The sequence below is a fragment of the Apaloderma vittatum genome, unplaced genomic scaffold (genome assembly GCF_000703405.1).
Source record: "Apaloderma vittatum isolate BGI_N311 unplaced genomic scaffold, ASM70340v1 scaffold4960, whole genome shotgun sequence".
NCBI classification, from domain to species: domain Eukaryota; kingdom Metazoa; phylum Chordata; class Aves; order Trogoniformes; family Trogonidae; genus Apaloderma; species Apaloderma vittatum.
The window spans coordinates 18,498-44,555 of NW_009694894.1; the positions used below are offsets into that span (position 1 = coordinate 18,498).

The 26,058-nt window shown below is 39.3% G+C and overlaps 1 protein-coding gene across 1 annotated transcript; it reads right to left on the reverse strand.

Annotated features, from left to right (window-relative positions):
* Positions 1-658: 658 nt before the first annotated feature.
* On the reverse strand, positions 659-25,333 carry KCNQ3 (potassium voltage-gated channel, KQT-like subfamily, member 3; the record flags this gene model as incomplete). Its single annotated transcript, XM_009869086.1, has 11 exons — positions 659-1,479; positions 1,930-2,014; positions 3,703-3,801; positions 6,424-6,555; positions 9,000-9,102; positions 10,169-10,356; positions 21,088-21,114; positions 22,792-22,886; positions 23,217-23,312; positions 24,514-24,624; positions 25,178-25,333. Coding segments are annotated over 11 exons (1,830 nt in total), but the record flags the coding sequence as incomplete, so codon positions are not given.
* Positions 25,334-26,058: the final 725 nt, after the last annotated feature.

Genomic DNA, 26,058 nt, shown 5'->3' on the forward strand with positions numbered 1-26,058 from the left:
CATTCTAGTCATGCTTTGAGCTATTTTGCAAACATTAGTGAAGATCTTCGAAGTAGTTTGATGGATTTACATTAACATTTTATGACAACTAAATACCCACGACCAGTTCCAGGAGGTGGCTTTAAGAATTATAAATTCTACCTGTAATTTCATTTTGACACTGTATTTCATGGGTAGTTGTATAAGAGATCACATGAGAAACAATTAGTTCATAAAACCATTTCATCAAAGTTGTGTACTTTGACTCAGCTTTCTCCCTGCTTTGTATATTAGATGTTCTTGGCTAGGTTGCTTAGAGACTGATTTAATCTTATTGGGAAATGGATTCAGACATTATGTTTCCATAACGAAATACTGCTCCTGAAAATAATTTTACTTTGCTGCTCTGTTTACAAAATGTAGCAAGGACCACCACATCTTGCCTGTTATCAATCCACCGTCGTTGTATTAAAGAGTATCAGAGAGATATGTATCATAGAAGAAATCAGCTGTATCATTTATATAGGGTAAAGTCATGCAAACCATGCTCAAAACTAAGCTCCTTAGTTTTGGTAGCATGAAAAAAACTGCATTAGTAAATTGTATGAAATGGTGCAGAATGACTACCACTAATATCACATGCATCTTATGCAGCCATTGGTGTTTTGAACTAGTAAGCTTTGGGTGTAGAGTAAGTGAGATATACAAAGTATGCTTACATTACATGGAGAAGTCAACCAGTGACTGCCCTCACACGCACTTTTAAACCGGCTTATTTGAAGGGGTCCATATTGAATCCGAAATCCCATCTCCTGTAGAAGACAAAGGCATGGAGCCACTTGGTGTGAAAGGGTCAGTATCTGTGTCCGTTTCCCCCTCTGCTAGGTAGCGCTTCTCTCTCATCCACGCTGACCCCCCATTGGGGCCAAACGGGAAGTCATCTCTCTCTTGGGAGATGCTGAAGCCACTTGGGGAGCGCTCAAGTTCCTCATGGTTGACTGAGAGAAGGGACAAGGGAGTGTCACTGTCTCTTGTTAAGCTCCTTCTCTGCCTTGGAGACATCTTATCGGAGTAAGGGCTTTGTAGGTCTCCTTGAGAGTGGTAGCTAACCTGGGAGTCCATTAACGTAAATATAGGCAAAACTGTTGGCCTTTCTGCATACGAAGTTGAGGAAGGTGTGGCTTGCAGCTTGCCAGAGTTTTGCCCACCTATTGATAAAGGTTGCGAATGAGTCGTACGACCATGTGTTGAGAAACCATAAGGACTGACTTTGTTGACTGGAACCTGCTGGAAGTTGTAAGGAGTTTCATGAGCGCACTGCTCAGTGTATTTATATATTATTGTTTTTAATTCAGAGTATTTGTTTTCTTCTCTCTTCTCCTTTGCAGGAGAAGCAGTTTCCTTCAATGGACTTATCTCAGCGACTTGTATTTGCAACTGTTCCATATGGTGCATATGCATATCAACAAGAAAATCCAGTTTCTTCCCCATGTCATTAACCTGAAAAATACCAACGTTATGATATTGTATCAAGTCAACAAAAGAGTCAATGCTTCCACACCTTCACTGCCTCCAGCAATGGTGTGCTGCAATCTCTACTGATCGTGAAGGTAATAACAAGATAATCATGACTTTTCCTTGGAAGCTGGACCACAGTGGATGCCAGCTTATCCTATAACTGCCTTAGATCAAGAAGACCTGTCCCTGCTTATGAACTGTGCCAAAACAACTTCAGTGCTGCTGGATATTTGGCAGTCTGGCACCCAACAGCAGTCTACAACATCATGACCAAAGTCTTGATACCATACGGAAAATAACTATAACCATAATACAACAGATGGAATTATCTTTGCACACAGACCTATTCTTTAATTCTTAATAGTCCCATAACATCAGGGTTAAATATCAGGACAAAATATCAGCCTCCATCACTGTAATGGAGTTACATACCTGTCGTTCAACTTTAACAAATTTGCCCATCATACTTTGGTCTTCAGTATCTGCTGTAGATGCTTTGGCTACATATGGATCATTTCTATAAAGAATAAATAAGACTATTAGTGTTCAATTTTTCTTTGCATCGCAGTATGTAATTTATATCAGAAAACAGAATTACCATGCTGGTGATTTATTCATACAGCTCCTTGGAGCCATATTTAAGAAAAGACTGAATTTATTTATTTATCACACAAACAGGAGTAAAAGTCTATTCCACATGATTCCAATGCATTTCTAAAAAATGTTTTCCTGGTTTTTAATTAAAATTATTTGGTTCAAAATTAAGATAAACATTAAGAAAAAACAAAATCAGAAAGTTCAATGTAAAAATGAAAATAATCTCAGACATAGTGGAATAATTCCAGGTCTGTGAAAATCGTTGAGATAGTCTAGATAGTGAGTCTACAGATGGCCATGTGTTTTAAAATCTAATTCTTTATAATTGCTGTCTTTTAAGACTGAATCTGAGTTTCGAGGCTGAGTGGATTTTTCTTTTCAATTTCATCAAACCAAACAGTAAGTGGCAGAGACTGCAGATGTTGAAAAGAGACAGTCTAGCCTGGACATTTAGAGTAGATCCCAGAATAAATTTTCTTCTATGTAATTTTCTACTGCTCATCCATCAGGTGGACTACATTCAGGAGTTAAGAAGATGATCTCTGCTTAACTAAAGAACTTTGATATATAACTTCATGAAAACTAAAATGGTTATTATCAAGTTAAATCTTTATCAAAAGGTTTCTAAAACAACCTCAAAGAAATCTACGTCTTTGCAAAACCTATGTCAAAGTCAAGAAAAACAAATTCTAAGCACTTGTTCTTTAACATGACTTAGAACAAATATACCCTAAAACTTTTAACAGGTCCAGTTCCTCTCTTTCTGACAAAATTCAAAATATAGCAATGAATATATCATACTAAAGCAGAAAGTATAACTAAAACATGTCAGATTCTGCACATTGGGTTACTGATGATACAGGCTCATTCAAATTTTGGAAGCTGCTTTGTTTCCCAAATGATTGTTGCCTCTTCCGTATATGTAGGTCTCTCTTTTCACATCTACATGTTTTTAAATTTTTCACCAGATAGAGCCAAGGTAATTTATTTTCTGTCAGATTACTTTTGTTCTGAGCAACCGTAACAGCTTTGGGGACAGATTGTTGATAGTCTTGTGTGGTTCTTCATGAGTATTTATTGACAGGTTGATAGTCATAAATAACAGAAGAAATGTAATATATTATTTAAGTCTTGCTACCAAGAACGCAGCAATGCAATAACATGCTGTAACTTTCACACAATTTATTTTGAGTGATTCTCACCAGTCATTGGTTCTTGCCATTTGGTGGGGGAGATAACAAAACTTTTTTCACTTCGGGAAGATAACTGGTTTACTGGCAAATTATTGGTGATTTTCATTGAGTTTTTAAGTGGGTTTACTAGTTGAACATTACAAATACAGCACATCTGCAATTAAATATATGTATTTCATATAAAATCACAACCACGCAGAAGTAGAACTAGAAAATTAAGATGGCATTAAGTTTAGATTTCCATCATACATTTTTCTTAGGGTAGCTAGCATCTTTCCAGCTCAACATTTACACATATATATCTTGTATAACGTATTGTCTCAGTACCATCACTGTACCGGTGTACTGCCTTAGTATGAATGAACTTTTTATTTCTGTTTTGGTCTGTACAAAATACTAGTCATAAAAAATTCACCTGGGAGACTGTTGTGAAGGGTAAGAAAAAGCTCCTCCTTTTTGGGATTTCTTATGCTTGGGAGTAGATGGAGGTCCAGGTGTAAAAATCATATCTACTCTGAAAAAAAGAAAAGTGCAACTGCATAAGTCATAGAATCATAGAATGATAGGAGTTGGAAGGGACCTCAAAAGATCCATCTCAAAATGTAAACACAGGACAGAAAATGCTATGCACCTCTGCAGCAAAGAGTAGCAAAGATTTAAAAAGGAAGCATGTTTTGATTTGCTAATATATTGAGGATCATGACATGTTTGTTCTGGTCTGGGTTGAAAATCAATACACTGAACTGTGATTACCTGGTAATTTCAGGGTAATTAAGTAATTATCTAGCTCACTGTTTCCAAACTTTGACTTTTGAAACACACAATCTCATTTCCTTCAAAGGAAATAAATAGCACTATTGTCAAAATACTTCCAATAACCATTGCTTCTAAAAATGTCAGGAGACACACATAAGGCTTTGTGAGGGATAGTGAAAATCAGAATTTGGTTACAGGTGGCAATTTCTGATAGTCTTAATAAACCAGTGACTTTCTAGCAGTTATTGTACTTAATTATCAGTCTTTTTTTTTTTTTTGTCTTCAGTAAATATTCCTTTGGTTTTAAGAACATAACTATAAATGAAGTTTCACAAGGAATTTTACCTGACTTTTTATTTGGAACAAAAACAAGAGGATTCTTTGGGAGGCTCCAGCACATTTAACTACACTCTTTTACTATATCAACATATTCTTTCACTTGGCATATCCAATGGCTCAGGTGCAAGGAAGCCTCACTGTTCATTCATCCTACACACCAAACTGTCCAGACATCAGGAAGCACTAGCCCACAGACCAGTTATCTGTATTATCAGACATGCAGGTGCATTGCACGGCTTCATGGTGTCCCATTCAACTTAAAAAAACTCTAGGCAAAGCTCACAAGGCTAGCTAGATACTTGCTAAGTACCCAAGCATTGCTGAGCCATCAGACCATGCCTCAGCAAACTCCTATGGCATCGCATTGTTCATAGACTCAATATTTGTCTCCTCCCCTCTCATCTCCTTGGTTTTGTCAAACTGCAATCAGTGGAGATCTAGTCAACACAGAGCAGAAAATTTGGGGGAGAGTAAGGGAGATGCAATTGATCAAATGAAGGTGCCCGGTTTGAGCAGGGATTAATTGTGCCATGAAAGCCATTAATTATGTCAATTAGCTCTCTGTTAATTGTAAGAGGAGTCTCACACGGCTTGTTAGAATTATGCTTTTTCTTTGAAGACATTTAAATCGTCTTCCCTGTAGACATACAAATTGCCTGTTGAAATTTTGTGATTGTTCTGCTACTGGTAATTTTTTTTATACTGGGACATGGCATTGCTGAGCGGAACGTAGCAGGGCTGAGGCTGTGCTGTGAGTTGTGCCCCGACTCACCTGGGATGCGTCTGCATCCCCCAAAGCTCTGACATATCCACCACATGAGATGGGCCTAATCATGGCAGGCACCTTTACCACTCCTAGGACTCAAGTGAGTATCCAAGAGGTGCTTTGCTGTCCAAAATCACACAACACCTCAGCTGGAGATAAAGGAAAGATCTCCAGTATAAGATGCGTAGCCCCACTATAGCTAGGTGCAGATTTCTAACTTCTTGAGCCCTCCTCAACCTCCTGAGTTGAAAAAAAGATATTACTGCATTGAAATCTCAGTTCATGTGATGCACAGCTTATTTTATAGAGTACCAATGGTGTTTTGTGGTACATAATCAGAGAGAGCAGATTTTCTGGAGCAATAATAGCAAGGTAGGAATGAGATATATTACATACTTCGAAATGAGCGGCCAGCCCAGCCCTAAACCTTGACATCAGTACATCGAAAAGCACTTTGAAATAAGAAATTATGAAGTTCAGCAGAAGACCAGAGAGCATCCCTACAAAGCCAAGGTAAGTCTAGATAAGGTCCAAATGCTCAGCAAGAGTATCAGCGTGCACTCGCTCAGCTTGAGAGAAATCAAGGGTGTGTCAGCATGGCATTTTGCTGTTCAGAGTGAGTGGAGGTGCTCAGAGAATATGGAGAGGGCTGTGCTGAGACTGAACTAATACAGCCACATCCATATACACACACGTGCACCTGAACCCAAACTCAAACTAGCTCAAGCTCTGACCTGCACCTATGGCTCTGGATGCAAGCAGCACACATTTTTGTAAATGTGCCTCAAAAGCACATTGTGATGAACCACTTCTGTGAGGAAACACCTGTGCGCACAGATTGCACTTGAACAGTCACCAAGGCCTGAATTCCAATTTTTTTTTTATATACGTCAATTTATACATGAGTGAAGGGGATGTAAAACACTCTGCGTTGATGTACTTTTGCAGCTGTATGAGATGATACACCATAAGAGAATCTAGCCCAAAGAAAAGCTCATGTAGAGCTCTTTTATTTATCATCAAATAAGGCAGTGGTCAAGAAAATGCACAAGATTTTTAACTCAATTTCCGTGTTCTAAATATGAATCAGTGGTCTCTTCTGCTGCAGTTACCCCTGCTAGCTGCTCACTGGCATTTACTCTTTGGGAAGAAGGCCTTCTTATTGACCAGCTATGCCATGCCAAGACAGCTTTAGGTGGCCTTGTATGCAAACACGCTGAATATGCTTTTATTTTACCAGTGCAGCTATATATTCCTCCTCCAGAGGATTCTTACCTTGCCTGAAGATATTTTATCCTGGAAAGCATATCAAGATGCCCTGCTGAGTATTGCTCTATCACATCCTTTACATCATAAGGCCTCAAAGTCTCCTTGAATTTTTTTTTATAGAGACGAAATTGTAGTATTCTGCACAATAAAAAAAAAATTATCAACTTACATAAATTACATAATGTTTGCAGTTTTATCAAGTAACTGATAAATACTCTGGTTGTTTATAAATTGAGCATGTTATTTCAAAACAATACAATAAAACCTAAGCAGAGAATCTTTAATATCTTACCATATTTGTAAATATTTAATAGTTGGCTTTTCGTGATTAATAGGCTAAAATCAATTATATGCAAAAATGTTTCTTCAAGCACTATCACAATAATTATAAATGGTTCAAAGCTACAAAATCATACATGGAATTTGATTTTGAACAACACAAGTCACAGGAGATTTTGAAGCTGTGAAGCAGAAGCTGCTTTTCTTATGCGCCAGACTATTACAAAGCTCATCTATAGTATATGTAACCATGAATCATCTTCAGCTTGATTTTCATTTTGCACCTGGGAAAGTTTTAGATAGGAAATATTAATTAGATAGTAATGTGAAAGTTAAGAAGTCAGCAGCAGTTCAACTTGTGGAGAAAAGAAAAAAGCATTAGAACTGCTTGATGTGTCCTTCAAAAAATGAGAATATAACGATTGTTTTTATAATAATAATAATATTATAAATACAGTATGCTATAATATAATAAATAGAATAAATATAATAGAATAGAATATATTTATGTAATTGTTGCTATTATTATAAAATGTCCTAGGAAATAATAACAGAATTCTTATAAGAAGGACCAGTGCTGGCCAAAGCACTTGAAAACTGGTATTCCTTTTTTCATTCGTTTCTGTTTATACATCAGTTTATGCAGTTATACCTTGGTAGATTAAACAAACAGACAAGAAACATATGTAAAGAATGAAAAGTGTTTTAATTCTAATATTTTGGCCTTGGGATCAAAGGGTTTGTTTTCTCAGCAGAATCTCTATGTTCTTATTGGTTTGAATTCAAGAATTGCTGACAACTGTTAAGATTCTGACGTGTTTTTCATTCAAGGTTGGTGGTTTTTTAAAATCTTTCTAAAATCTGTATAAACTTTAATTTAGCAAAGATAATTCTATCATGAAATTTTAAAGGGTTTTAGCTCTTTAACTCTGTTACTTATAGTTCTTTCAAGACTTCAGAATTATACCAAAATCTGTCAAACTATACATGATAACTGCAAAATGAAAAATAGGAATCACATTGTTAGCCATTTCAATTTAAACCTCCTTGTTCATGACTCTGAAACCCCATTAAGTGGTTTTGTCTGAAAGGATTGCTTCCTATTAGCATTCAGGGCCTGGGTAAACTATACAAGAAACAAACAAGCTTGGCTCTTGATTAAGTTTAAAGGGAAATTGCACTAATCAATTAGATTTGGACAGGATATGAGAAAGAAAGTTTTGCAAAAGTGATAAAGGGGATCTCACAGAGATGGGGCTGGAAAACAGGAGAGATGTGTAGTCTGTGTTTGAAAGCATGTATCAGGGAAAGAAAGAGAAAGCTATGGAGGAAGTAGGGATGAAGGAACTTCCAGCAGGAGGGAAGCAGTCATGGGTAACACAACCAAAGCCTGTGGGACACGGCTTTCAGCAGGCTTGAGAAAATTTGGAATGACTGGTTCTCCTGCACCCAACCGGAAAAGAATCAGGAAAATATCTACTATGATCATGTGAATGTAAGTATACAGTTATACACTTATAACCATCTTCCTTGAAGCTTTTCTAAGAAGATAATTTTGGGACATGCAGTATTTTACCTGGAAGGAAGTAACTGCCTGTCCCAGAATTTAACAACTTCTAGATTAAAAAGTAATTGCAATGAAACCAGGGTGTTTTCCTGTGGGGGCATTTTTCAACGGAAGAGAGTAAAAAAACCGTGTGGAGGAGTAACAGAGCATCAGTGAATGAATTCTATGTACCTGATGTGCTAAACACATTATTGAGCCTTACTAGGAGTTTTTTAACCCTTGGGAATATCTCTTGTGATATGAAAATAGAGATGACACATGTCACAAGCTGAAGACTGCTGAAATGGAGTCCACAGCATCTACTAAAGAAAGAGCTCTAAAGCATGTTGCACACCCATACAATTGTAAATAGAGTCAGCTCAGAGTTTATTATTAAGAGAAATTTCCAGTTTTACATAAAAACGACAGTCACTAAATTGAGCAAGAGTCTATATTTATAAAACATTTTAATGAGTAGCTGTATGTAAAATTCTTTTATAATAAATACATTTATGGAGTATCCTGCAAAAACAGCATGTTACCAAAAGACATTTTCCTTTCTGCGTATTTTCACAGAGGACTTTGAATAGGGTCTGTCTTGTGCATTTCAATGTATCTAGGATTATCTAATCTACTGCAATTTAAAAAAGTAGTAGCAGCAATAATGAATCAACAAGTAGCAACATGGTAATGTGATTTCCTGAAGCATAAGCCTTCAAAGTCAAAGAAAAGCATTGAGGAACATCGATACATTTACCTGACAGCTCGGATGGCTGTTTTAAATGTGGGGATCATGTCTTCCATAAGGAAGTCGCTACTGTCGCCTCTCTCCTCTGCCATGGGTTCCCCTGTTCCTGCATCTGCAAAGCAGGTGAAAAAAACCAGCCATGTGTGAACATCAGACCACACGATATTTACAGGGAGGTCTGGCTGACTAAAGCACTACATTGAGTAATTTAGTAAGGGAGTATCTCTTGCAGGTTCGTCCTTCTCTGATCAGCTCTTGAAAAGGATTTCATAACTCTGCTGGGACAGCTGTAAGACAGTATTTGAGAGATCTCTCAGATTCCAGCATTTCTGAAATACTGGGAACTTCTCTTTCTTTCCAATGGATTTAGAAGTTTCCACTTATATGAACCTTTACAATGAAAAATCTTTGCCAAAATTATTTTATGTAAGTCAAAAACAGTATAAAAGCTACAGGCCAAATTCCACTTGCATTGCTTGTAGCTTACGTACCCTCGTGAAAGACTGACCAAGTTCCTGGTGTGGACACCCAGACCACATCCATGGTAGCATGCCCAGCATACACCGATGCCAGCTGGCACAAAACTGTTATTTAGAGACCATTTAGATGCTATAGGCCAGAGGAGGAAAACGTGTTCAGGGAAGCTGAGAGGAAAAATAATGTTTCATGGACACCCAAAAGAAATCTGCTGAGGGGCAGCATCAGTCTTAGGGATATTGGGCAAGAATCAGATATTGACTCTATAAAACAAGGTTTTAACAAAGTGCAAAGAGGAGATATGTGACATTCTTGGACACAGGCTAGGGTGGGGCTGGATGCAGGAGGGAGCTAGGTTAGCATAGCATCCTTCCTGATAAACTGAGCCATGATGGCAGGTGCTTTTTGGGGATACAGATTTACTGCCCAGTGTGCCCCCTTTTTCCTTGTCAAATTAAGTTGATTCTACCACTGCCTTTATCCCAGTGGTTTTTACGGAGGGCCATTGTCTTATTTCAAGTGCTCTGTTGCTTGGACTCCAGCATTCATTTCCTGGGGCTTCCCCAAACCTGTCATGTAAAACCAAGGATGAGCCATGCTTGGTCCAGAAGGCCACAAACCTTCAGCAGAAGATGCAAAGGAACAAAGTAAAATGGGGAGAATAGGGGATGGATAGAAAAAAATCAACACAGATGGGCTACCTTCTGAGCTTTGCCAAAAAGCGTATGCTTTCATTCGGAATGCAGTGCGAAAACGCTCCTTATTATTCAAGACAACATTCTTAGGCTCTTTTGAAGGACTTTCTTCAATGGCATCTACATTCAGAGGAGTAAATAGCTTTCCTTTAGTATTGGTACCACGAACCCGATCCAAGAGACCCAGCTTTTGGCTACAAAATAAGCAAAAGTAATCATTTTCCTCCTTTGTACACTTTTATCTTGTTTTCATGATGCTTTAAGAATATAATGGGTTAAGTAAATGTTTTGTACACAAGGACACTGCTGGGGCTACCATAATACGTCAATGTCTTTGTAAGTAACAGTTAAGCTCTACAGATAATTAGTTACTTTTTATGAGCATTTTTTTCTATCAGTTTAAAATGATACCAGAGGGTCTTAATATCTTCTACATGTCATGTATCACAATGCTTCAGCTCCCATAGCTTGTCTGAAGCATTGGATTTATTTTAACATAAACACAATCACCTAGGCAGTTATGTTGCCTAATCATAAGGATGTTTGGTCTTTCCTGCTCAGTGCTTTCTTTAAATACTGGGTCTATGGCAAGCTATTAAATGAATAACTCATAGAATTATAGAATGGTTTGGGTTGGAAAAGACCTTAAAGAGCATCTAGTTCCAAATCCCCTGCCATGGCAGGGACACCTCCTACCTGATCAGGTCACTCAGAGCCCCATCCAGCCTGGCTTTGAATACTTTCAGGGATGGGGCTTCCACAACTTCTCTGGGTAACCTGTTCCAGTGCCTCACCACCCTCACAGTGAGGAACTTCCTCCTAATATCTAATATAAGTACTGGAAGGCTGCTATAAGGTGTCCCTGGAGTCTTCTCTTCTCCAGGGTGAACAACCTCAAATCTCTCAGCCTGTCCTCACAGGGGAGTTGTGCACAGCCAGGAGTAAAATAAAGTTAGATGAGCTGTAAACCAAAGAATTATCAAAACACTGGGAAGGCATTGCCAAGCAACTATTAGGAACATGGTAGGTAGGGCAGACTACCTGGTTCTTTCCACCATTCACAGTCATCCCTCACTATGGTGGAAACTGAGATAACCTATATGAATTGTAATAAAGTGATCCTCTGTGCACTGTCCTCTTAGAGGTTTACCGACTGAGGATGTTTGTCCTCCAGTGACAACATGTAGCTAGAATTGCAACTACCTGCCATCTTATCAGCATTGGTAACACTTCTGAGAACCTGATGACAGTAACAGTCTTAAAGGCAATTATTACTAGCACTGAAAAGAGCAACACAAAAGGAATTTTCTAGTGAGTATATCAGCTTATTTATGCTCTGAACACTTTGTAGGTGATAGGTGGTATAAAGATCTGATTTGCTTGTTCACTTTGCTGCTTAAATATTTATTAATTGCACATCTGCTGTTAAAAAAAACGTGGGGTCAAGCCATGGGAAGAAAGCCTGTCTTTTAACCTGTTGCTGGATGCTGCAGTGCGGGTCAGCTCTGGGGACAGGTGAATGGGCAAGAGGCACTTCCATGCGGGACCCCGTGTCAGGCAGGTTGATTGGAGGGAGGAAAGAAACCGCCACAGCTGGGAGGTTTCTGAGAGCCACGGCTGAGACCAGAGCTGAAGGATGAATGGCAGTGGTGACCATAAGAAAGAGGTTGCATAGGTATGCAGAGAGGTATCTGTGTGGTGTGCTCAGCTGAAGCCACTAAGGTTGCTGGCAGGAAAGGCAAACATGGGGAGTGTCCACCATGCAAGGACACAGTGGACAAAGATGGAAACTTCGTGTGCACACCTTGCAAGTCAAGGGTCTCACTGACAGGACTACTTGTCCTCTGTTTAATGAGTTGTCTTTTTCAGATGGCTTATTTTAATGTTCTATTATCTCTGGTGTCATTGGTGCATCTCTTTGAAAGGAGGATCTATTTCTATCTCAGAACTCTGCCTGTTGCAGTATCCCGCCACAATGAAAGTTCCTAGGACATTTGCCTTAAAGTGATAAAAGCAAGATTTAAAGACATATACGATGATGTTGCAGCTTTCATAAGTGTGCTGACTCTAGTAGGAATACTACAGGTAACAGCATACAAAATTCATAACTCATCTGAGCATTGAACATCCCAGCTCTTGTGGCTTTTTGTATTTTGTGGGGGGTTTTTAGTATGAATAACTGGGGCCTTCATCTGTACATCTTTGACCCAGGAGGTAATGAATTATGGTTTCCCTGTCACTAAAGATGGAAGCACTAAACCTTTGTGTAGAATGTCTTCTCAGGCCTTCTGAATTTTCTTGTTAACAACATGACAATAGTTGTGAATGCAATTTCTGCATTCTAATAGATTCAGATGCTTGCCTTGTCCCTGCACATGTGAAGTGTTTATGTGTGTGCAAGTATGGAGGGGGCTACTAAGAAGGACTTGTGTGAGTATGGAGACACAGAACTAGCCCTATAAATCAGCATTTCCAGGACTGAAGCCAATGATGTGAGAAGACAGAAGCATGGATTTGAGTAAAGAATCCGAACAGTTTAAGTGAATGGTATTGGTATTACTCAGACTTCACCCTAATGTCATTTCCAGAGGAATTCATGGCATGGGGGGAAGATACACAAAGTGCAGACAAATGTATGGAGCAAAAATCAGCGATTCCTTTCTTCTTTGCATAAAAATAGAGAAGTTACTTGTTGACATTTGTGGCAAATAAGTCACCGCTGATTGTGCAGGGCAGTCTCATGTTCACTCTTAAGAATTTACTAAAAAAAATAATTTCAAGAAGGATGGCCAAGAAGAGTTTGGAACCATGTCACATCACTGAAAAAGATTTTAATACAAAGAAAGGGACCAGAAATCTAGCTGAGTGATAACAAGGAGTCATCCAGGCAATATAAAGTTTTGGGTATGAAGCTCCTAGGATGAAATCTAGCAGCGAAACACATGATTTCAGATGACAAGGTGATTTCCTCAAAGGCAGGAAGTGGTCACATACTACACATTGTCCTTGACCAATGTATTAAATGTCACAAGATTTGGTTTCCTAAAATTACAGAGAAGTTCTCAAGAGAAGAGAGAACCTGAGAGATGAAGAAGCAGAAAAACAGGTGTGAGAGAGGACAATTGTTTATAAAAACCAATTTAATACTGTATCAGAAGAATATAGATGACATTTCATATGGCCTCTGACTCTCTCTCCAGAAACTTGCTTAGTCCTTCAAAATACATATCCAGATTGCTTAAAGTTTGCCCCTTAAAACTTCTGTAATAATTGCCTTCCTTACACAAGACAAGGAGGCATAAAGTGCACTGCAAGGGAACAGACAGGCAGAAGTGTCAGTGGATGATGCAAACTATTCAAAACGTTAACCTTGCAGGTTATCTTTTTTTCCCCATATAGAATAGAAATGTAGGCAATACATGCCCAAATCTCTGCCATGAAGCTGTACAAAAATAGGAGTGAACAAGATTTGACATAATAGAGTAAAACAGTTGAAAATATTCCTCTGTATTCAGCAAAAAAAGCTACTTATTTGCAGTGATATTTACCACTGCATATACAGCCACACTGACTTGTTTGGTTTTGTTGTGTTGGGGTTTTTTTTTTGTTTCTGTTTTTTTTTTCCTTTGCAGGATGGGGTTTAAGTTAGATAATATGAACTAAAAGCATTCCCAAACTGTTTCTCTAGGGTTTTTCAACTTTCCCCATTGATAAGTGTCAGTTTAGGAACAAACTGTTGTCCCAAGACTGTTCTTTGAGAATCTTAGGTTTAGGAGCTCAAACTCATCTGTACTAAGCTGTTTTAACACAGGATATTTAACTTTTTAAGACTGATCTTTATACCAATTGCTATAATCAGTAGGAAGTTGTCAACCCACAGAGTGCAATTCAGCTCCATTTCACTTTGGGATGACTTTACAGCCAGGGGAATTTGTCTCTTGCTATTGACTACCAAAAGATCTAGATGAAAATTAATTTAAAAAGCATGTTTCTAGTCTAAGTTAAAGAAACCTGAGCTGAAGCCTTCCTCATCAACTGAATCCTGATGATTAACCCTTAAAGAAGTAACATTCAGATTCATAATAGTATGTTTATGCAATAAATATAGACAATTGTGTTCATCTCCAGGCAGCCAGAGCAGTAGAATCATTGGCAAACAATTCATCAACTTCACATGGAAAAATACAACAGTATACAAAAAAATAATACAACCGTACACCAAAAAACCCCGAAACAAAACCCACGCTTCTTTCCAGATAATGACCTGCTGTCATAAGAAAAATAAAAGGACTTTATTCTCATTTCCACAGGATGAAATACGGGTCCCCTGGGGTTTTTGTTTTCATTGTGCTTTTTAGAAAGACTTAGGAAACATTTGTTCTCATGACACAATCTCCTTCATTAAAACAGCATGCGCATGGCTCAGTCTCAGAGTGTTAAGCATGCGCAGATCACATCATCCTTCATGAGAGTGGCTAGGACAGTGGTTCCCACCCATAGATTCATGTACTGCTGCTTTCTCTTTCAGACTCTTCCTATTGATATTAGCTACTCTTCCTCACCTTGGGATAGCGGTCCCACTTCATTTGGCTTCCTTACATCAATAAAATATGATTCCTGACTTCCAGCACAGCTCCAGAAGCTGGGGAGATTCAAATGTATCCTAAACATGCTGATAAAAATACAGAGTAGTTTCTCTGACTTCCTTGGATACATTGCCATTACTTGTCTTGCAGGTTATTGCATCCTCTCCCTTGTGGCGGAATAAAAATTTTCCCCAAACTTGTGTCTTGGAAGTGGAGTCCCAAGACGAGAACTCCTTAATTCTGTTGTAGATATAGACCATCATAAAGGGAGGAAGGCAGAAGCATTGCAGGCAGTTTGGCTTGAAAGCTTCCCCCCTAAAGAAAAATTCAGCTCTCAGATTCTTCCTCCCCAAGAGCAATGGGAATTATTTTAGACCATCTGTGAGATGAATTTGGTGGCTGGATACAAGAGATGACTGGCTTCTGCAGCAGATGTTTTACCTTGCTCAGAATAAAGAGTGGGAACCACTGAACTAGAAATACTTTTCCAGAAACAGTCATGCAAGGAAATAATGCAGTTACACCCCATCATGCAAGCCAGATACTCTCCTCTCTATGCTTTGTCTAGTATTGGAGCTTTATAAACACATGGTACATGTATGAGAAGAAAAACAATGAATTATGTTAACAGTGAAAACACAGCCCTCTTCCATATATTTACCACTTTCACCCAACAAAGACTAATAACAATCGAAATTTTTCCTTCCTTTTTTTTTTTTTGCAGTTTAGCTGATCACTAGATTTAGTTGGTCTCACATAACGGGAAACAAAATGTTTACTCTAATGTTATAGTACATTATGAGCTATACTTAGAGGGGTGAACCTAGCTTTGGAAAATCAAACATTCTGAATAAGACTTCCAAAAGTATTCTGCTTTCAGCTATTGTCAGTAGAAATTAGTGCAAAATTAATGTTAGGAGGACAGCCATGAATCCTGCAGTGAACACGTTCAACTGATCTCAGGGAGTCCATAACTTTTTAAAATCTAAACCAAAAAGCATTTTGCACTTGCAAGGTATTTCTGAATTTTAGCCAATCAGCTTTCCCTTTTCTCAAGTAACGTTCTATTCTGTAGAGCGGACCTCAAAAAAAAGTTCAATCTCAAAATAATTGACTGCAACTTTTTGACAACTAACATCTTATTTTAAAAGCCACTTTTCACCCTGGATCTTGAAGTCTAAATTTTGTAAGTTTCTAATGTATGAGGAGGAAACATCTCTTTTTAGTCAACAAACTTCCACATTCTTTGGTGGTGTATGTCCTCATCGGTATTTAAATTTAAGTGTGACTCTAAATCCAAACTCACCTATCATCCAAATCATTTGCCCATAAACATGAACACAAGTCTTAAACTTGGGCTCAACTTTGACGCCCTTCAGAAAGAGTCCTTACGCACACTAAGGACCTTTGCTTAGCCCCTGTTCTCAAACCACACTTTCTAAAGTGACTGGAAATGGGTAAAAATAAACAATATCACACAAACCCAAGAGGAGAATAATCCAAGATCAATTTTTTTTTGTGAAAACAGGATGGGTATTTTTCACCAATGGATGCAGCCAGAAACGTAGGTAGAAACCATATGGATGTTGACCCAAACTTTACTTTTCAGTGACCGCATCTCTATGTATCTACCACCAGAAAGCAAACCAAACTGCAAAATCAATGTGTCTTAACTATTTTGCATGGGCCAACCATCCAATGAAAATTATGAGAATGCTTTACTAGCAGCTCTCCAAAAGTTGAAGAGCTTAGGCTAGAAAAGCCGAGTTGTGTGTTGATGATTCCATATTTGTGGAATGATGTGGGAATGAGAACAATGACATAAAGTTGGATGATAGCAAGATGTTTGCATGGGGTAGAATAAAACGCTTGACAATTTAGTCAAAATATTAGTATTTTTAATTATGTGTCTTCCAGATTCCCAAAATGCCACAAATTATCTCCCCGTCTCTTTGCAGGAAGATAAAATTCTTGCCCCATATCTTAGGTCACAGTTCAGCAAGATATTTAAGCACGTCACTAACTTTATTCAGATGATCAAAGCATCCACTTGTTTTCCACTTGCTGAACCAGAACCTGCAAATACACATGCGGACATGTTGTTCCACTGAACTCAAATGCAAAGTAACTTTCATGAATTTCTGTAGGCAGGGTTGGGACTGCATAAGTAATGGTATTTAGCTCTTACAATGTATTCTTCTTACAGCAAATTTCTAAATGATTTGCAGAGTAGGTTAGTATCATTACCATTCTATGTAAACAGAGAAAAGCACCTGTTTTTACGCAAATTGCTGGCAGAGCCAGGATTAGATCCTATGTTTTCTGAACAGCAGAACAACCAACTATCTGCAAGACCATGCAACTTTCTTTTTATGCTTAACTTTCCAGCCTTACGGCCCCTTACTTTTCATGGTTATTAGATGAAGTACTGTAGTAAAAACAGAAAGTGCAGGCAGAGAATGGCATGCAAGAAATATGAAAAAAGTAATGCTCAATTGTTATTTGAATGTATATACCTAAGTTTTCTTGTGAGGCTTGATCCAAAGAATGACTCCCTACTAAACATGACATTACTGTAAAGTGAAGAAAAGTTATTAAGATGAGACGTTAATGATTACCCATGAAAAGCTCTATGAAAAAGAATGGAAACAGCTTTTCATTTGTTGTTAATGTAGTGTGCAGACAGAGTGGCTTTCTTCTCCTTCCTGTTTTGGGCAGATATATTAAGAATAAATCCAGGCAGTGAATTTTTCCACTTTGCAAACTATGATTTTATTTTCATTATGTTGTTACTAATGGCAATACAGAAATGTACCACTTTGTATGTATTCCTTCATACTCACATAATAGGAAGGACTAGTACTGATTCTGCCACTTTAAAAAGTCAAACCAACTATCCAAAGGCAGAGAAATATTATCTATCTTGCAGAGATAAGGAAACAAGGATAAATTAGTCTTCAGCAACTGCATAATAATAGGTTTAGGAATGAACATGCTTTCCTGATGTCTAGTTCTACAGTTGGACAATGCTGATTAGAGTCAAGATCCTAGGAGAAAGTTCAAACTCCTTTGCTAAAGTGCCTGTACACACAAGTGTTGAAGTTTTTGACACTACTCAAAATCAGTGGAAGAGCTGCTAACAACAATGACACTAAAAAATCAGGGCCAAAATTCATTCCTCAGACATAAAAAGTTGGTTCAAAATAAACAATACATCCATCAAGCAAAGGCCCATCTTAAATGTACACCAGGCACCCAAATGTTTGCCGAATTATTTGCTGCACTCTGGCAGAAATGAGTTAATGTTGCTTCCTAATAAATCTGCTTCTTAAGAGCTGAACCAATGAACAGGCATTGTGACACATGCAGAAAAGCAACTGCTGCCTGAGATTTCACGGGCCAGTAGGTTTAGGTATTCATTAAGGAAGAAAAAGCTAGTGGCACCTAGTCAGTAAACTTCCCACCCATGAGCAATGAACAGCACAGCCCTAGTTCCTCCTGGTTTGGGGAACTATGCAGGGCATGTAGGGAAATGCAGGGCATGTATGGAAAATGCTTCTCTTAACAGAGTAGCATCATATGTATCACTTCACTGGTTACAGGGCTCAGCCTACTGTCTCGCTCAAGTGTAGCCCAATATGCTCTTCATCATATCTCGCATCTTCACAGTTTTAGTTTAAAAGGAGTTTCAATAAAGCCTTGGACTGCTGCTAGACTTTCATCAGGTTTCTACTATCACAAGTCCTTCCCTGCAGCCTTGCTTTGGGATGCAGCTTCTGAAACAGACTCTTCCACTCTGTTGTCTCCCTTGTGTTTTTCACAAACGGCCTAAGAACAAGGAGCTGCACCCAGCTGCGACTTTGTCATGATGCCAGCTCCCGCTTCCAAGGAGAAATCCTAGAAGGATCTGTTGTAGAGTTTAGCTCTACTACTCTGGAGTTTCTAAAGAGCTTTCACACCATGGAATAGGAACCTTGACATCCAAAGTGCCACACATCCTCAGATTTTCACGCAGTCAGGTCTCAGGTTTAGTTTATTAACTAGTCACATTTTCCAACTCTTCTGGGAAAGCTGGGCACCAATTCTTCTCTCTCCTTTGTCAACTGTTCAGGTAGTGCAGTTTATTACCACAGCTTTCCCATCAGCTGACGCAAGAACCTGGAGACTGAATGCACTTATAGGCTGCTCTCTCCTGTAGGACCGCACCCCCTTATTGCTCATTTATTTCAACACAGCCTTAAATGCAAACTGCAGTGGAGTAAGAGTAATACTTTCTATACTAAATCACTGCAGGAGGAAGAGGGTTTTTTTTTTTAATTATCTAGTCTGTAAATAAGGGTTTTATGAGAGATAGGAGGTGGGACTGTCAAAACAACTAGATTTTATGGCTCAGTTCCATGTCTGTTGAAATCAGTGGATGCTCCCACAAGTACCATCATTCTTCTGCTCACATGGAGGGTTTCAAATGTCTGTTATTAAATGCTTATTTCCATAAATACATTCCTGTTAAAAGAAAGGATCTAATGCAGGTTTACTGATGATTCTGTTGAAGGTTATTATGTATGTAACAATATAAAAACAAGTTATATCCAGCTAGAATGAAGGGCCTTGGGATTACAGTTTTAAAGATTTTGAGCTGTGAGACATACTTTTCAATTTTTAATCCACTGCTTCAACATAAAGTGACTTCTACTGGCCTGAAAGTTAGATCAACCCAGAAGCTACTTCATGAACGGTTCTGTCACTGCAGGTGTAGGAGCTTCTCTAGAGGAGGGCTGTGACCAACAGCAAACTGCAGCAGTCACTCACTTTCCTAATTTTAATTAGGGACTTGGGACATAGGCTGAACTCAATGATCTTAGAGGTCTTTTCCAGCCTCAGTGATTCTGTGACCTGCTGCTGCATTTGAGTCAGAACACATTTTGGCTTAAGGGACAGAGTTACGTACTCCAAAGGATTTCAGCTCCTAAGCTCTCTCCTACATATCAAAGGCCAAAATTCAGCTGCTGCCAACAGTGGAGATTGCAAAAATCTCTGGACATCTACATTAATGCAACTGAGCTTGCTCATGACTGCTTAGCCTGGAAAGTGCCATGGATGAGCAGTATTTAAGGGTCATGAGGGTTCACAAACTAACTCCCACACAGGCAGTCTTTGAAGAGGAGCAGGTTAGTGCATAGCACATGGTGGTGGTGCCAGGAGGGAGAAGCAATCTTTTCACAGTAATTTGACACTAAAGCACTTGCCTGTATTGTAAGAAAACTTGGGATATGCTTTTTCTTATCTGTTACAGGAGGCTTGAACCCCTCAAATTCATAGGAGAACAGCAAGCGTGAATCTGTGTTTTTTCAGCTCCCTTTATTGAAGCTGCCATATGTTGCATGAAATGTTTAAAAAACAAAGATAACTTTTCATTAGAGCAGGGACTAGAACCCAGAGCTGACTTCTAACAGTCTTCAAATTTTGCTACAATTCTTAATCTTTTTCTCTATGTTGTAAATGGAGGTGCAAATGAAAATTGTTTCAGCACAGGTCTGTGGAACTATTTATTCTCTAATTGCTATTGACTTTCACTGTGGGTGATACATTGTTAGCAGTTTAGCATTAAGTATTTAACTTTCTCGACCTAAGAGGTTGAATTATTTCCGTGCTTTTTAATCTGCAACTTCGATGGAGGAGGTTATAAATAGATAGTTTCCATCTGAGGCCTTGCAGGTTGACTGATAGTGACTTCTCTGCTGTCATGTTCAGGGATTGATCAGCATATTGATCAATGGTTTCTTCATTCTCTTTGCTTGTAAAATCCCCAAGTGACCATCCCCCAGGGGTGGGACCAAGGCCTCAGACTTACTGTAGCTTTTTTCTAGTGCTGCCAGAGAGATTGACTGTCCTGCTGATTCATTTTAGCCATCCATCTTAGTATTTATCACCAAGAAATCTTTGATCCCTTACACCACAGCATTGCTCTGTGCAGGACTGTTGAGCAATAACATGAAACAGAACTTTTAATTCACCCCAGAACTACCTGGATGCTACACTCTGGCTCTGTGTCATGGATCAGGAAAAATCTAGACCATGGTTAGTCACAACGAACAATAAAGCTGTTTACAGACAATCAGCAAGCAACACTGCATTTGTACAATCAATGTTTTAGCTGTGTTGTTAAACTGGGAAAAAAAGCAAGCAATTAGGAAATGGATTGGTTAATCATTTTTAATGACTACCCGTGGTGTTAGTAGCATGTTTTGGTTAAGAGCTCATGAATCCACAAAGAACCATTTAACCTACACCCTCCAATAACTGTCTTAAAACAAGGTTATAATAATGGCAGCAACATACCTGGCAGTACCATCCAGTTGCTCTTTCCTTTTATAGAAGAGATAAAGCATTACAAGAAAGCAAGGAGAGAAGAATTACATCATAAATTCAGCAGATTTTTTAAACATAAATTGCTAATCTATTGCTAACAGTTTATATATCTTTTATTCTGTGACCATAACTGACAGCAGAATAAAACCTACATTTTCAACAAGCCATAAAGCAAAGAAAGAGATGTAGGTTCCTGAAACCAATCTCTGCTGCTTAGACTGGCAATTGAGTCTTTGGTGAGAAGTGAACTTCCTCCCTCTCTCTCCCAGGACCTTATCTGGAAAACACCTATTAAATTTCAGGTCACATCTGAATCACAGAGGAACCTACATACAGCGAACAAGCTTGAAGTCTCAGTAATGAGTCTAGACTGCAGGCAAGCCTGAGAATTATTCTCTGAACAAAACCTGAGGTCAAGAAACTCACTAGAAATGACTCTGTAATGCATATTAGAGTGTGAGAATGAATGAAGGAAATGAAAGAAATGTATTGAGCCTTAATTAAATGCTTGTGGTGTTCTTTCTGAAGAAGCTTCATTTTTAATGTATGTGAAATCAATCCTAAAGGAACATATTGTGAATAAAAAAGAAGAAGGGGTTAGTATTTGTAATTTGCCTTTGCTTAAAATGTTTCTTTGAGTCAGTTTGGAGAAGCAGCTGCAGCTGGAGTGTTAGCACAGTGAGCCCAACCTACACACGGAGACCTCTATGTGAGCTGAGCGGTAGTTTAAGGGCACTTTTTTCAAAATGAGGCATAACAGCAAGTTCAAAATGAAAGCTTAAAGCATAACACTGGATAAGTAATGACCGTTATTAGCAGCAGACAGTCTACAGCCAACAGTCTTGGTTTTCATAGGGCCAACATTTTAAAATGTTAAGACCTCAAGGTGAGGAAGGCAAGAAAAGTGAGGATCAGACAGACTCATATTCATAAACATATGAGCATCCATTAAGTCTGAATGTCTTTATGTACAGAATGCTTTCCACTGAACTCATAAATGGTGATTAAAAGAAAATCATGACCCCAGCTCCTCAGAAAAGTTTCCTTGTGAACCTTCAGTTAATAGTTTCAGTAGGAGACAGTTTTAAATCTGCTTTGGCTGTCCTCCACTGAATTTTCCCCTTAAGCTATTGGTATTATCCAAAGATAAACATTTCACAAGCATTAATTATGTTCACATGACATGCCCACCCCTGTGAACAACACAATTCTCAGGCCAGTTAAGTTAAAGAAGAAAAAGTAAGAACTCTCAGCACAGCCCATATCTTAAAATACACAACCATTTCATAGAGGTTGTGAGAAGTACAGCTGCCTCTGAAATCCAGGGCTAAATCTTTCTCAGTATCCAAATTACAGAGGAAGAAATTGAGATTTCCAGGGCAATAAAACCCAGAGTCTTACAAAGGGAAGCTGATGGTGAGGCAGACTTCTTCTTTGTTTAATGCCAACACAAGAGCCACTGATCGGCTTATCCATGCATCGCTGATACATCTCACCAGGGGAAAGGAGAAGAAATGGATTCAGAGGCCAAAAGCATGTTTTCCATTTTCTGCTGGGAAGTTAACTAGCAACTATCTCTTACCTAAAAAAGCCTCACTGATACATATCTAAAGCCTATGCTTCCTGTCCTGATTTCACAGAAAACAATGATGGAGAAGTGGACAATGCACTTACCTGAAAAATGGAAATGATACAATTGATTCATAAAACCTCCAGGTAGCAACTAGATCAATCCTGTTGGGGTTAGTAGCATAGTATCTCCAGGCAGCCTGAATTACAAGGGAGAGGAAATAATTAGTGCTAGCTAAACCCATTCCCCAGGCTGACAGCAGCCAGATTGTTTTAAAGAACATAATGATGCACCTGAGTGCCTCTCTGGAAATTAATTACTAATCAGCCATACCAAATGAGTGTCACTATATAGGAAAACTATTGACACAGGATTATGATCTGGGAGGGAACTGACTCTTTTACAAACACGGCTTCTCACCTCCTGCAACGGGAAATGAGAATTTGGGCAGGGGGAAGGAGTGACCCTTGCAGTCATGATGCAGTAGTCCTCAAATACAATTCAAGGAAGAGGATAAGTGCATGCAAACCTGAATAAGTTCAGCTGCTGGCTTTCTTCTTTTCTCAAAATGTTTTTGACGATGTTGCTCCTGGACCTTCAGTGCCAGGCCTGAGCCCAAAATCCCCTGAAAGCACAGAGTGGTACAGGATTTTAGACATTTCTTGCCCCCCAAAAATGGATTTATGATGAGAGGAGACGGCATGGAGATGGCTACATGGAACCTCTGTGCAGTACAGCATGCCTTTCTCACTGCTCCACTCATGAGACACGAGGCCACAGGCCACACCAAATCATTTTAAAGTCCTCTATAGGCTTCTTGAATGTCTGCTGTGTTTTCAAGCTGGAAGTGTCCAGGTGGTGTATTACTGTCCACTTAGAGTAGAATGAAACGGTGCTTGTGTGATAAAAGAGCTATGCTAACTCTATCCTAGATTTGGGTGTATGGGGCTTGCCATCGGCTGTGAAATTCTTTCCAAGTCTCAACCCTAGAGAAAAATATCATAAAATCTGGACTAGGGAAGGTTTCTGTTGCTATTTGGCCCATTTCAGCCAGATCTTGTCTCGTTCTTACCTCTGGACATTGCAGACAAGACAACTCCTTGGCCCATGTAACACAAGAGAACAAATATACTTTCAAAGGGAATTCAGAGATCATTTCTTAAGTATCCAGAGGAAGATTCACTTGGTTAGATCTAAAATACCTGTACTGCACCAGCTACCTAAATTCCCTTTTATCTCAGTGGGTAGAAATAACACTTCTGTGATGGTGTCAGAGGTCTCCTCTAGGAAGGAAAGGAAACAGGTGAGATTAAATGTTCTTCAGAGCTGCACTGGTTATAAAGAATGACTACTGGTTTGTGACAGTCACTCAGATGTAGATCTTCAGCTTGCAAGTGTTTTGAGCTGGGTAAGATGGGCCCAACCCCTATTGTTAAAACAACAGGTCCCAAATCCTTAAAAAAATGCCTTGTGTGGCTATGTCAATACTAGTAAACTAACCAGGCCAGACTACAGGCTCATGAACTGCTCTGTGATGTCCCAGACCATTCACTTATTGGATTAATTTTGTCCTGTGCCAACTATTCCTGTCTCAGACAATCCCCAGACATGGTTCGAGGAGTAGTGGGGTGACATGTTATCCCCAATAGGCTCTATGCAAAGTTGGGAAGAAAGCAGTTTGATTTACTCATATAGACCCGCTGAAGTGTCTGAATCACTTCTTAAAAGGGGATTTTGGTTCCACTGGCAGTTTTGATCACTTTACCTCCTTTTTGCAAGTGCAGAGAGATGGGCTGTGGCTAACAGGGGAGGGGGAAGGTACTTACTGCAGGAAGAGCAAAGAAAGACACTCCAATGAGAGAGAACGTAGCTGCAATCAGCCGTCCCTCCCATGTTTTGGGGGTCTTGTCACCATACCCAATCGTAGCAAGGGTGATCTGTTGGGCAGAACAACCAGGACTTCCCATAAGACAAACAAAGCCAAAAGCTCATCTTTAAACATCACCATGAAACCTGCAAAACTCACTTAGTTCTATGGCTGCTCACGTACAGCCCAATGCTCCAGTCTACCTAGGATCCTCTGAAAAGCCTCTTATCCCTCAAGAGAGTCACCAGCATCTCCCATTTTGGCCACCTCTGGTTTGCCATTTTCTGAAGGATGTAGCTCTCACAGTCAGGATACTGCTAGGTCTCCCATAGACATAAGCTCAAGTCTGCCAGTGCAGTTATACTCAGAGACACTCCTCTAAAAGAGTGATTTCGTGGAACCCAAGAGCACAAACTGATTTCTGAAAGGGGTTTAAGCATGTAAGGCATGTAAGTTCCATTAATTTGTTGTAGGGGCATCCCTACTTTGGTAATGTTATACCTGTAACATGCTCCTCACCAAATTTAGCAGCGCTTATACTGTAATCCTTAACATCAATACTTTATCTCTTCTTGGATACAAAATTTTTTAAAAAGGAACAAGGTATTTTTGGAGTCGCTTACCAAGCCCCACCACAGAGCATCTGCATAGGTTTCAAATTCTTCCTTCATCTCCACCCCGTTAGCATCCTTTTCAGGAACATCTTTTTCAACCAGATAAACAAGAAACGAGGATAGGATGAGTGTCAGGAACCCAATGTACCAAGCAGTGATGAGTTCCTGCAAAAGAGACAGACGGACAATGGAAAGGCTGAAAATAGTCTCAGTACCCCAGTGGCAAAGTGGCATCATGAGAAGAAAGAAGCACTGAGGATAACAGTGGAGCTGTCACAGCTGGCTGTGTCACAGTACATGACCAACCCACCTCAGCATTTACTGAGAAATAATGCAGAGATTTACAAGAATTAGTCCTTACAAGGCATGTTCACTGAAAATAGCTTGGAGCAATCTGCAGTTGTTCTGCAGAAAGCTGGGTTAAGGGCTTAGTCGCAACCATGACACAGGGTGCTGCAGGGCTTTGTCCCTGACCTTGACTCTTCCCATTCATGCTGCCTCTAGGCTTGGTCAACAAGCAAATCAGCAGCTCTGCCCTCTCCCTTGCTCCGGAGACCAAGGCTGCCAGATGCAGCTCTTTCTCCTTAGGCATATTGTCCCAGTGTGCTCCCTTCTACCCACCTCTGCGACCTGACCTGTACTTCCTATAACCCCACTGGTGATCACCACCAGCGGTGGTTGTAATGGATGCAACTGGTGGTGTGTATTTAGGGGAGACAGATAACAACACAATAGCCCGAGGCTAATCTGAGCAATGTGCCCACCTAACTACAGTGTGGTCAATGTCTGACTAAAGCCAAATTTAGAAGAAACTAACATTTGTAGTTGGTAAATATGACTCTAAGTCACATATGTCTATAAGTCATACTGGGGAGGAGTGGCTGGGGGGG